General features: G+C 38.5%; 1 protein-coding gene across 5 annotated transcripts in view; it reads right to left on the minus strand.

The window, feature by feature from the left end:
• Positions 1 to 13781, minus strand: part of atp8a1 (ATPase phospholipid transporting 8A1) — a 131707-nt gene that overhangs the window by 9830 nt on the left and 108096 nt on the right. For 4 of the 5 annotated variants that reach the window (XM_034305805.2, XM_034305807.2, XM_034305804.2 and 1 more), the window contains 5 exons: positions 12377 to 12499; positions 7604 to 7682; positions 5391 to 5452; positions 5133 to 5189; positions 4117 to 4224 (listed from right to left, as the gene is read on the minus strand). In XM_034305805.2, the coding sequence (XP_034161696.2) occupies positions 4117 to 4224; positions 5133 to 5189; positions 5391 to 5452; positions 7604 to 7682; positions 12377 to 12499 (429 nt within the window). Of the gene's footprint in view, positions 1 to 4116; positions 4225 to 5132; positions 5190 to 5390; positions 5453 to 7603; positions 7683 to 10946; positions 11637 to 12376; positions 12500 to 13781 lie in introns of those variants that run through there. The other variant, XM_053235808.1, reaches the window with a different exon arrangement.

A 13781-nucleotide genomic window follows, 5' to 3' on the forward strand; every position in this document is an offset into this window, starting at 1 on the left:
ATGGAGAGTTAATGAAACGAAGTCTCATTTAATACCTGCTGTGTGTGTGTGTGTGTGTGTGTGTGTGTGTGTGTGTGTGTGTGTGTGTGTGTGTGTGTATGGGTGTGCATGTGTGTATGCTAGAAAGACTAAGAGACAGAGAGTGAAAGACAGATGACGGGGAAAGGAAAAGAACAGTCTAATTCCAAACAGAGCCAGCAAATCCACCAAATCCCTGATGCTGTCATTGTAACACTGAAGAAAAGAGAGGCCCCTGACTGCTCACAGCTTCCACTATGGAAAACAAACACTCATTTTCTCTCTTCCTTCCATCCGTCTGCATGCAGACAGCTGAACCGCCAATGTATAAACTGTGCGAAAATCAAAATACCTCAACTCTGATATTCTGTGCTCATGGTGAGAAAGGTGTGTCACCAAAAAGTACTTAAGTACAACGTCAGTACTTTTACAAATATACATGTCCATCAGACACACATACATACATGTTAATTTCTCTAGCAAGCAGCTATTCAATCAATTTTCTAGAGAAGAAGAAACAAATCCAGAATATGAGAAGCCAAAAGGCTGCTGCCAATTAATGTGGTATAAAATGATTATTACTAATAACATAAAGCACTGCTTTGGTGTGTCCAAAGAATAACTGTTTACTTTTAGTTACTATGAAATAAGTAAATACGCATATGTAATAAAAAGTTATGAGATACAAATTAGATATATAACTCCAATTGTTTTCGACTGTCATCAAATAATCACACTGAGAAGAAACAAAACTATATTACACCGAAATACACTCACTGATCACTTTATTAGGAACACCTGTAGACATGCTCATTTATGGAATTATACAATCAGTAAATCATGTGTCAGCAGCACAATGTGTAAAATCATGCAGATACAGGTCAAGAGCTTCAGATAATGTTCACAATAAAACTTCATTATAGGGGAAAAAATGTGATGTCAGTGATTTGGCATGACTGTTGGTGCCAGAAGGGCTGGTTTGAGTATTTCAAAACCCTGGGATTTTCAGGCAGAGTCTCTAGAGTTTACACAAAATGGCGCAAAAAACAAAAAACATCAAGTGAGCAGCAGTTGTGTGGGTGGCAATGCCTTACTGATGTGAGAGGTCAGAGGAGAATGGCCAGACTGGTTCGAGCTGACAGGAAAGGTACGGTAACTCAAAAAACCACTATTTACAACCCATTTCAGAATGCACAACACGTAGAACACTGAGGTGGTGTCGTAGCGGATGGCCTACAGCAGCAGAAGACCACATCGGGTTCCACTCCAGTCAGCCAAGATCAGGAAGCTGAGGCTACAGTAGGCACAGACTAAACCAAACGGGTTTTAATGATTGTAGATCGGATGATTGGAAAAAGACAAGGCAACATTTATCTTCAACTATCCCGTTTCAGTCACATTCATATTTTCTTCCAAATCAGATGTTTAATGTGAATATTAACTAATGTGCTTGACCTGTATCTGCATGATTTTATGCATTGCACTGCTACCGCATAATTGGCTGATTGGATAACGGCATGAATGAGCACATGGACAGGTGTTTGTTGGTGTTTGGTGTTTGGTATATATATATATATATATATATATATATATATATATATATATATATATATATATATAATAACCCTATTTTTCTCAATAATTACATCAAGTACACAAGCCCAATGTAAACAGTTAATATCTTATACTGTATTACATTGTAGTAAACCCTCAGATAATTATATGCATAGTATATAGTTGACTTGTGACAAAATATCCATATACAGTAAAAGAATTACACAATAATAAACCCTTAATTATGAGCACGGTACTTAAAAGCAAACAATATTATGTGGGGCTGAATTTTGTGCACAGGATGTGTACACTGAGTAGTCCACCAAAATATTTCTGTCCTACTGTACTCATCAATACAGCTGATAGAAACAGTACAACCAATGACAATTTGTGTTAATGCTGGAAAATTTAAAAACGCCACAGAGTTTTTCTTAACACTATTTAACACTAGAACAAGCAGCAGAGACACACAGACAGTGACATGCACACAAACACACGACAACACACACACACTGCGTGAATGATGGGAGGCAGTGTTATATGGGCAGCTAAAGCCCGGCTTCACACAGAGAATTACTGAACATCGAAGAGAGTTATCCTGACGTCTGCCGTTAACTGTTCAAACGCACGCGCGCGCACACACACACACGCGCGCATACACACAAAGGAAGTGAGAGAAAGAGAGAGAGCAAGAAACCCACGCCTGAATAAAAATCATTCTGATTAAATACAGGGTATGCACCTTTAGTGTGAAAACCAAATCGTTCCAGCAGAAGTTCTCACATCAAAGCCCTCCATTGCTAAGTTCCCTCATATCCTTTCTCCATCTCTACATTCTAAAGCAGTCTGTCACACCGGCACCATTCTTTTCTCATTTCTATCTGTCTTCACTCTGGTTTTGTTTGATCAGTGTCTTTCTCCTCTTCACGGCTGAGAAATGTGATGAGGAGGGGAGCTGATGAAGAGGGAGCTGATGCGTGTCAGTTGGCAGCCAAATTCAGCTGCAGAGAAACAGCTGAGCAGATGTGTGACATTCACAAAGCATGTGTGTGTGTGTGTGTGTGTGTGTGTGAGTGAGAACAGAGAAGGTGTTATGATGGCAGTGGTGTTGATTGCTGTTATGCCATGGCTCGATGATGAGTCAGGCTCTGTGCAGTTCCTGAGGGTGGGCTGAACTTCATCCAGCTGTTCTCATTTAGAGGGCACATTACACAGCTTTACTACAGCACCACCACAACACACACACATACACACACACACACACACACACACAGCCTTCACTAGTTTTCTATTACAGTTCTTTCAATTTCAATTAAGGTGAAAAGAAAAACATTTACCAATATAAAGTGCGTCGCAGAAGAATGTGTGTGACCACCATGATGTTTGGAACATTGGAAATGGGCCAGATGACATTGTGTCTAATTTCATAATCTTCTGAAACATGGACTTTTTCTTTTTTCATTTTTCTAAACAGTTGATGTAGTGCTAATTTGTTAGTTATTTTAAATAACACTTTTTTAAAAATAACTTGTTCAGAATTTCTTTCTTAATATGTTTTACTGTCAACACTATTATGAGAAACAGAAAGTAAGAGTGGCCTAATATTATACAAAATGAATATATATTTATAATTTTCTGTTAAAAGAACATCCTTAATTCAGAAACAGCCTGATGTCATCATTGACCCTAATACTGTCAGTGCACTTTCCTAATGTTTATACAAGTAAAATAAATCTCATTTATTGTAATAACAAGTAGGCGACACAAAGAATCTCTCAGGTGTGTGCTGTGAAATGTTGTACTACTGTTACTATGGTAAAAGCTGGCATTAGGTTACTGGACACCCGAGGCATCATCTGTACATCTGGAGAGAGAGTGTGAGAGACAGGGAGGAGAAAATAGCACACACCATGGATTAAAGTACAGAAAGACTGAACATGTGAGTCTGAACAGAGAAAAGAAAAACGGACAGTAAGACAGGAAGAAACAAGCCCAGGTGCTGTTTTTGTAATGCAGGCTCGGACACAGCTGTAGTTTTGTTTTAAGGGTCAGTAAAAAACTTTATCTGGAAGTTTAAACTAAGATTGTTTTGCATTCTGTAAGTGAGTCACATCAGCAACAGTATGAACAATTACAAGGCAAAATTAGTGAATTCTATTAGTGTTTCTATTTGCAGGTCAGCTTCTGTTCCTGAGATCTTCAGGAATGTAGAGATGGCACAGATAGCTCTTAAATGTTTTCATGTTCATACAGGTGACACTAATAGGGCTTAAAAGGGCCCATTAGGTAAGCGTGAGGTGAGAGCTGGGGATAAATCCAGCACCGCTTGAGGCCTTACAGAGGTGTGTGCTTCATGCAGCTCTTATCAGCCCCAGAGTGCAGAAGTTTCACAACGCTCTGATTAGTGTAAACACAATGTCCTGCCTGAGGGAACGAGAGGGTGGTCTCTCGCAGTGTGTGCGCATATGTGTGCGCCTTATGTGATGTCTGATGTTAGAGACAGTACTAGAGAAGAGAATAGGTGTGTGTGAGTGTGTGTCTTACCTCTCCTGACATATCCGGAGCCAGAGGAATGAGCGGCCATAGAGAGGAGTAGATGCCAAAGAACACTACCCACAATCCAATGCTGCCCCAAATGGCTATATGACTAAACTGTATAACAAAAAAGACAACAGAAAGAACCAAATCTTGTGAGGATGTTCACATGTTTGCTAATAATACAATTATTATCTGATTTTTGCAGTTATCATTATAAATTATTTAAGTGGTCATTCAAACAGGATACTATGATTTCTTCTACTGGATTAAAGCTGTTATCGGAATTAAAGAAATGGAACAGACACTTGGCCTTTATCCCAAACAATCATGTTATCCAGCACATGTACACAGTTAATCATTATTTATCTATTTTTCCAACATCTGTTCAGTCATGACCAGCCAGAAAAAACCTTGAAGAAGGACAGCATTATGCACAATTTGCAACCATTAAAAATCCCAAATAAATAATTAGCAGTACAGTGCCTTGAAAGCAATTTGTTAACAGATAATAACCTTGAGAAAGTGCTTTTACTCAACTGACAAGAAATACACAACAGGATGGATTGGAAATTGTGTATGCTAAGACACTGCACTTAAACTAATAGCTACAAGACAGCCATTTTTAAAAACTGAACTACACATATTGATCGACTTCTTGCCAAAACCTCACTTTTGCATTTTTGCAGATCCATAATTAAACACTACTGCACAAAAAGGCAAGATTAAAATCCATTTCTTAATAAAAACTTGGGTCATCAAACAAACACTCATTCAGACAAATCAGATTATTAAGAAAGAGTTTTGTGTGAAATCTCGCAAGGCCGCATTGTGAATTTATGTCTAACCCTAGTACCAAAATAAAACCAAGGACCTAAATATCAGATTTTTTTTTTCTTAAGAGTCAAATGAGTTCTCCCATGACATCACCACCATTATTACCAATATTAATAAAGAGAAGGAGAGGAGGAGCATGGGGGAGGAGTGTGTTAGGACAAAGGAGCTGAGCATGGAGAAACCCTTACCATGGTCCAGGAGGAGGTCTCCAACCCTGCCTTTAGACACACAGTGATCACCACAAACTGCAACACACAAACATGTCTTCTTACTTCTTAGCTTGCCTTTGCAAAAAGTACAACATTTCTCGGCATGACAGTAGGGACAGCTGATAAGACATGAGCAGGACACACAGATGCTTTGTAAGGGCTTGAGGGTCTCAGCACAAGCAGCACGAGAACACAGAAATGGGGTCCAGAAGCCCCACAGAATAGCACTACACTCACTGTGTACACCATGTTCCCCAGGAGCAGATAGTCTGGAGTTTTTCCGTTCCCAAAGACGGTATCTGTGAGGAGAATCAACATGAAAGCTTTTTAGTCTGTTGTATAAGGGTATACACTCACACACACACACACACACACACACACACACACACACACACAGAAACAGAGGTTTGGTGAAGAGTCTAATATAAGGCTCTATTAAGACAAGCAACTTCAAGATAAAATCTTCACAAAACAGCTCTGAACAGTTGATTGGAAACATTTCCACAGCCAGAGGGATGAGAGGCCATAGACAGAACACTACCCACAATCCAGTGCTGCCCCAGATGGCTATATGACTGAACATGTAAAGATAACAGAAAGAAAAAAACCTCATCTCAGTCATCCTCAAAAGCCTGTGCAGTTTAGGGAAAATTATTACTATGCATAGAAATTACATATTATCCCAACTTTCTCTGCTGTCTAATACAGAAAAATATACATCAAGGTAGAAATAGTAGTACAAGTGTGTGTGCGTGTGTGTAAGAAAGCAGTCCGGTGTTAGTAATGACAGCACCACCCTGGCATTTCGATGACTGCTATTAAACACATTAAAGCTCAGACTGGTGCTTCGAGCGAAACAAAGCTATTCGAACAGAATAAAGAAAAGCTCTGTAACAACAGATCAGCGCTGCCTTGCCATAGAAACCTTTGTCACCTTATAGCCTAAGGAAACCCTTACCCTATGGTAAAATTGTACAGTGTTGTTCTGAATGTTCCACTTTTATTTAACTACCCCGACGTTGATTAGAACACAGATTTCCTTAATGTTCTGGCCAAACAGCTATTGTGTGGTGTGGGAAAATAAGTCATTTATTGCATAATTTTCTGACTCACAGTTTATGACTTCTGCATTATTCAGTCATTAAAGATTTCCGAACATTCATTTTCTAAGAGAAAAATTTATGTTACAAAAAATGTGCATACGTTGGTAAGATATTATGTAATAGACCACTTTTAAGACAAAAAAACATAAAGAAGGCTTCTTAGGAGCAAGTGTGACAGTTAAAGTCGCCAGACGAACCACGTCAGATTCCCCAAGATGCTTAAAAAAAACTTAGCAGCCAATTTCCTTATAAAACCGCACAAAGTGTACCCAAGACTGATATATTTTTAAATGTTTAAACAAACTTTTTAAAGGGTTGTCACACCAAACATTGACTTTAGTTTATTACTGCTCACCTTTATTTATAGTATAAAATATTTTTATAATGTAAAAAAAACATTTCATTTAATTATTTTTGAAGGCATCTTTGCTTAACATCATTCCTTTACATGTGCCTAAGACTTTTGCACAGTACTGTATATATCAGAACAAAGCAGGGGTCCTAAAACTGATACTTCAGGCGCTTACTGGAGCCTCAAATGGCTTTACAGTACACATAGTTTAATAATATTATTACATATACTGTGTAGTAGGTGTACATCATAAATAAAAGGACGTTTGGGATTAGATTAGATCTTAGAGTAGTAGAATGAATATAGAGCTACAACAAATTAAAAAAAATTGGAGTTCATCATAAAGCTATGAGATTGCCCCCTCATAATTTTGTTAGGAAATGAACAGTTTACAACATACAGAGGTTCATGAAACACTCATAGTGAAGTGCTATGGCTACTTCATTCCATCTGTGGCAGTATAAAATTCAAAAATTATAGCGTCAGTACTCCAATAATAATAATGTTGAAGAAATGGTGTGTGAATATTTCTGTGCTAAACTGAAAGAGTATATTGGTGGTGTTGTGAGCGTGTGTTGTGTATAAATATTTGTGTATGAGTGTGTGTGGGTGTGTGTGGTGCTGACGAGCTGTCAGTCAGAAAGAGAAGTCTCAGCTTTGTTTAGAAAGCCGCTGTGTGGTCCAGCACGCACGCGCGCACACGCACACACGCGCGCGCGCACACACACGTAGACATTTGAGAGAGTGAGGAGAGGCACACTGGAAGTGCAACTGTGTGTGTATATTTAAAAGCCCGAGTGTGAGGCTCTGATTGAAAGACACATAATGAAGCGTGTGCAGCGCTGTGTTTACTTCTGATAAAAAAAACTACCCTAACGCCGGCTGTGTGTGAGAATTTATAATTACTCTAGCAGCAGACTAGAGAAGATTAAACTCTCAGACTGAGGAGACGTGTATGTGCGCGTGTGTGTGTGTGTGCGTGTGTGTGTGCTCACCATGCTGGAAGGCTTTGAGGGGGAACCAGAAGAGGATGACCGAGTGGAAGAGTCCATTCAGACAATGAGCCCAAAAGACCTGAAGCAGAGTGGAGGAGGGGAGACAGAGTGAGACAGAAAAAGAGAGAGAGAGAGAGAGAGAGAGAGAGACAGACAGAGAGAGGGAGAGAGAAAGAGAGACAGAGAGACACACACAGTGAGCGAGTGAGTCATGAGAAAGCGAGTGGCCACCCTAACCCCGCAGCTGACCCCTGGCCCCAGCTTTTGTACGCTCTCAGCACTGGGCTAAGTGGAGGGTTTGTCAGTCCTGTGCGCTCAATAGCCACCCTGCTGACAGACACATTGTATATCCTATATCCTGTGTGTGTGTGTGTGTGTGCGTGTGTGTGTGTGTGTGTGTGTGTGTGTGTGAAAGAGGGAGAGAGACAGAGACATGGAGGTAGACACACATACAAACACTTTCTCATTATTATTATGATTATTATTGTTATTATTATTATGATTATTATTATTATTATTATTATTATTATTATAGTTCACATATTTTTCATCTTTTAAAGCAGTTGAAAAAACTTCTAATTGTTCAATCTGGTATTATTATTATTATTGTTAATATTAAGCCCATTGAACTGAATTCAAAGAGAGAGAGAGAGAGAGAGAGAGAGAGAATCAAAATTAGTTTTTTTCTTTTAAAGCTTTTACATGCTTTAGTTGTTCAATCCTTTATTAAAAATAAAAATACAATTATTATGAAACACCACTTTTTTGCTGGCCATTTATTCGCAAACGTATATTTTTGAATATATGTTTATGCATTGTAGAAATGTCTGAGAATTGTGATATGATATTTTCGTCATATCGCCCCACCCTACAAACTGATTCAAAGATTAATTTACAAACACTTTTTACAGAAGAATTAATTTTCAAAAATCACAGAAATATGCAATAGAGAGAGAGAGAGAGAGAGAGAGAGAGCTGTTTCTGTTTTCTGTCTCTCTCCTTTTTCTCCAGCAGTTTGTGCCCTTATCAAATTTCACCAATCTGTCCTCTGGAGAATTACAAAGAGTGAAAAACACCCTAAGAGGACGTGTTTAATACAAACACAGACAGCTCGGAGTAATTAAGATGGATTAACTTTCCTCTACAGCACGCAGTAACATGAATGTATGGAAAAAATATTTCCCACTCAGTTACAGGATAAAGAGCCACGGTGTAGCTCCAAAACCAGCTCGTTTGGAATTTACATTATGCACAAATGTGACTAAACAAAAGCTAACTGCTAACGTGGCATGAAACAGGCGTGAAATCAAGCAGACGCTCAGTTTCCGACTGCGCCTTCTGCGACAGAGGTTCACTGCAAACATCTCCTGAACATCATCAAAAACTAATCAGCATCAAATTCTCAACCATCATACAGACATCAGTCAGACATTATTCAAATCAGTGTTTCCCTGTAGTGAGGAAAAAAACGGAAACTTGAAACATTCCACTTGAATGGAATTCTAAGCACAGTTGCTGTGCATCGGCGCGTCAATAAACTCGAGAAACATATGCGTGTGAAAAAGTCTTCAGACAAATATGTGTGGAAATTAATCTCTAAACCTGTATTTGGGACAGACGATATGATGAGAATTACATATTACAATTCTATAAAACAATATACAATATGATCAACAAACCATACTGTTGGAAAAAATTATTTAAAAAAGTCATCACTGAAAAATAGAAAAATATTTTTATATAAACATTTTTACAATTTTAAAGCTGAAAGTACAAAATTTTAACATAAAAAATCAGATGCTTCCAGTCAGTTTATAATTTTATAAAAATTATATTAAAAAGTATTATTATATTGTTAGTCATATCATGCAGCCCTAATCAGTATAATAAATCCTTTCAGAGATGGAGCTATTTTTTTCCAGAGAGGAATTTGTGGTTACGCATTATCAACAGAGTTGTGCACATCTGACTCGTGACATTTTATTGAATTGCTCCAGTGTTGCACAGCTGTAACGGCTTTGATAAGACATTATTATGAGCGTGTAACAGTTCTGAATTAGCGTGTCACAGTAGTGTTATATCGTCATGTACGTTTCTTGATGGAATTTAACAAGTGTTATAAGGCTTTTGTTAAGTGATGTGTTTTTTTTTTTTGAGTTTCCTCAGTGCAGGAAAATGTGTTTAATGGTAATCACTCTCAGAATCAGTTTGATCAAAACAACATGTGTGGGCTGGCTGGAAGAGAGAGCACTGTGGATATTCTGGAAGACTGAATGGAGAAAAACGGCAGAGAGAGAGAGAGAGAGAGAGAGAGAGAGAGAGAGAGAGAGAGAGAGAGAGAGAGAGAGAAATGATCTGAGATGGTCTGACCCTCTCACCTTTGCTACTGCTTTAAGAAAACAAAGAAAAGGGTGTGAGGTGGAGCGGCAGGACCGTCCCGAACACACACACAGTTTAACATCACGTCCCCGATGCCTGGGAAATGTTCTGTATTGCCTCAATTACACATTTAACCCAATTAACCAAAACTCCACCACATGCTGCTTCCCTACACAAACTCTCTCTGTCTCTTCCACACACACACACACACACACAAAACAGAAAAACAAATCTGTCTGAAGAAACAATCACTTTCCAACTAATACTCCACCTCTTCCCGAAAACCACACACACACACACACACACACACACACACCCCCACACACACACATACACACAAACAAAATACGTTCACACGCACGCCCACACTACAAACGCATAATGAATGCTAATGAAATCAATAAATGTTCATAATCATTCGTCACTGTGAGGCCCCTCTCCTCCGGGTTCTGCCAGGTTGCTAAGCGTCCTGGTGTGAATGCCTGTGTGTCCAGGGGCTTAAGATCTGTGCCTGCTAAGAAGAAAAAAAAAGTGCTCAGTCTTTCCTACCTAAGTACTATCTCCTACCTCTACAATGACAAGTATAAATGGAAGAAGGGGTTCTCAGACTTTTAGCAGGGAATCTTCACAAATTTAGGGCGCCCATTAATATTACGACATATTATTTAAATTAATGTATAACTGCAGTGGTAGTTGATTTGGATTTTCAGTAGTGATTAGAGGTGGACAATAAGAAGAAAAAGACAAACCGCAAGCAATACAGGAGTGTTGCATTTATAGAAAATGAAAAACGCCATGTCTACAAAAATAAATGCATTTTATTTTTTATACTTAATTTTTTATATTTCATGTTTTTTTTATTTTATTAACTGAAAGGTACAAATAAATAAAAAAAATAGATAAAAAAAGATATCATGATATCTCGTGACATAATTTATCATGATATCAATATTACATTGCCCAGCCCTAATAATGATCCTCACTGCATTAACAAAAATGCACTAATTAAAATCTCAACACATCCTGGCTATACATCACAAACCCTTGAAGGTCCTCAGACTTTACTCTGAGAGACGTGATGATAAAAAAAAAATAAAAAGAGAGAATTAGACAGAGTGTGAATGAGAAACGGTGAGAAAGACAGAGATAAAGTATACGAAACTGGAAGGAGGAAGAACAACGTGGTGTAAATATGTGTCACAGTGAAGACCTGGCGAGGAAGGCCCTAATATATCTAACACACATACACGCAAACACAGGCACGGACACACAGACACACACGCACACACAGACACACACACAGCATGTGTAGGTCTTTGCTGTATAAACATCCAGTGGCTTAAACAAATTGTTCTTCTTGTAAGACCTAGATAGGAGCAACGGCCAAACGTAAACGTTAATGGGAGAAGTTTCCTCTTTCACCTGATATCTCTCCTCTATAGATTCTCTCATTCTTCTTCACTCCTGTTTTTCTTTTCCTCCCTGTCTCATCCTTTCCTTCTTTGCCCTCTCTAACTGCATTTCTCTTTCTCAGGTCTCTCTGTCAGACTGCAGGGGTGTGTGTGCTCTCTCTAATCCGTGTCGGTGCTGTATTGAGCAGGTCTCCACGCCTGTGGAGCCGGGGCACGCTGTGACACAGGCCTGCACTTAAAGCCTGAAGAGAAGACAGCTTCATTAACAGCAGGGGCAAGCTAACACACACACACACACACACATTAACAGACAGAGTGAGCATGCTGGGAATGAATACAGGCCCTGGTCACTGATTAATACAGCAAACACCCCAAACTGTAAAGAGAGAGATTTAGTAGAGTACAAACATAAAGAGTTTTTCTTATAGAACATGTCTTTGAAAATATTGCTCAATATCATTCAATAACAAATTTTTAGAGGAACACTCAGGTTTATGTGGAATACGTGGGAGAAAATATTGATGCCTAAATACTGAAAAGACATCAGATCAGTAATGCAGTAATGTATTCACAATATGTTGAAAATACATAGTACATCTTATGCATAATAAAAAATGTGCATTGGTTTTCATCTACTAACTGTGGAACACCAGATAACCCCAGTCCTAACAGCAGCTTAACACCAGACAGGTTGATTTATGGTTGTGTATCTTCACAGACAAAACCTGTTTAGGGCTCCTAATGACTTCCAGTGGTTTTATTAAGCCCATAATACATTGCAATAGGCTAATAAACACCCTGAAGGATAAGGAAACTGTGTGACTGTGGGAAAGGGATCCGATGGTGATAAATCAGCAAGATTGTCTCCTACTTCATCTCCTACTTTTTCTCCTACTTCAGAAAAAACTATCCCAATGCAAACTTTTTTTTTTAGAAGGTACAAAGTAAATCATAATTAGGCTAATGAGACAGGAGAGCTTACCTTGGTGTTGAAGCCCTGGGCATTCTGGGAGGTTTTGTACAATTCCGGGTATTTGAGCATGTTTTCTTTTCTGCATGAGCGCTCGAAAATGCCCAGGGTCAAGGGTGGCAGAGCTGTAAAGATCTGGGAATGAAAAAAAAAGCACAAACTTTTATATAATTGAAAAACTCAGTGTTTTTCCAACAAGTTGTAACTGTAAAATTACAGTCTACTGTATAACCATAACGCAGTGAACTGAACTGAACTGAAACTATTAAACAAACAAGTGTCTCATTTGTGAAATCCACATCAGTAGATTTCATCTAATCATCTATCTCGAGCCACTGAATATTTCAATTTGATTGGTCAGAAGACTTTTTTTTTTTTTACTGACATTATTATTATTATTTTTTTTTTACAGTAGTTTCTGTTCCTGTTTTTAGGAGATGTTTATGTAACATTTTTGGAAGGAGTCTCCAGTGTCAGAGATTTATACATGGGAGAGTCTTTGGGGAAGAAGAGTTTGTGTTTTCAGGTTTCTCAGTCACATGACAAGCTTCATTTTTTTGTCTTATTGACTTCAACAGAAGAAAAAAAACAGAGGCTGATGAGGGAACAACTAAGTGGACAGGAACTAATAGGAAGTAACTTGTCTTGCAGATGTTTCATAACCATAAACAGTTAAAAAGCAAAATGTGTTGCTCATTAATAAATTAAAAAATTGCAATTGTTCGCAAATCAAACTTGTACAAAAATAATAGACTTTGTTGTGGGAACAGTAACTCTGCTTTGTGTAGTCACAGATTATTTTCCGAAAACAGCACACCCTGTTGTGTTTTATTCCTTACTTAAAATATCACCCAGCAAAATCTGATTCTGGATCTAAAGCTAGACTCGTTTTTTTTTTTTTTTTTTGTGAATTGTGAAATATGAATGAAAAATATCATGCATCACAATCATCACATCAAGTAAATACTAGTATAAAAATACCGCGAATGTGAGCAATGATTCAGACTAGCAGTTTATAAATGGTGAATTTGCCTTAGAGAAGTAGCTCTTAATAAACAGCCAGCCAGCTCACTCCAGTCTGCTCTCCTCCTGCACTCCAGTGAGCGTGAAACTTTCTGGCTTTGATTTTATTATTTGGATACTGTTGCTTGTATACGCAAAAGTTATCTCATGTTATCATCTGCTGCAATGCCCACAGCTTGTTAGCACATCTCCTGTATGGTTTTATTACTCATTTCCTTCCCATCTGATAGTTTTTCTAGCTGCAGAAAGAGAGGAGTGATATTTTCGAGATGGCGATGGGCGTGGGATCGGCTCAGACTCTTCCACTGGCACAGCTGCAGCTTGCTGGCTTTAGCTGTCTGGCTGAACGACATGCTCCACTGGGCTCTGTTCTCAGAGAGACGGCGACTTTCAT

Source organism: Pangasianodon hypophthalmus, chromosome 7, assembly GCF_027358585.1.
Source record: "Pangasianodon hypophthalmus isolate fPanHyp1 chromosome 7, fPanHyp1.pri, whole genome shotgun sequence".
Lineage (NCBI taxonomy): Eukaryota > Metazoa > Chordata > Actinopteri > Siluriformes > Pangasiidae > Pangasianodon > Pangasianodon hypophthalmus.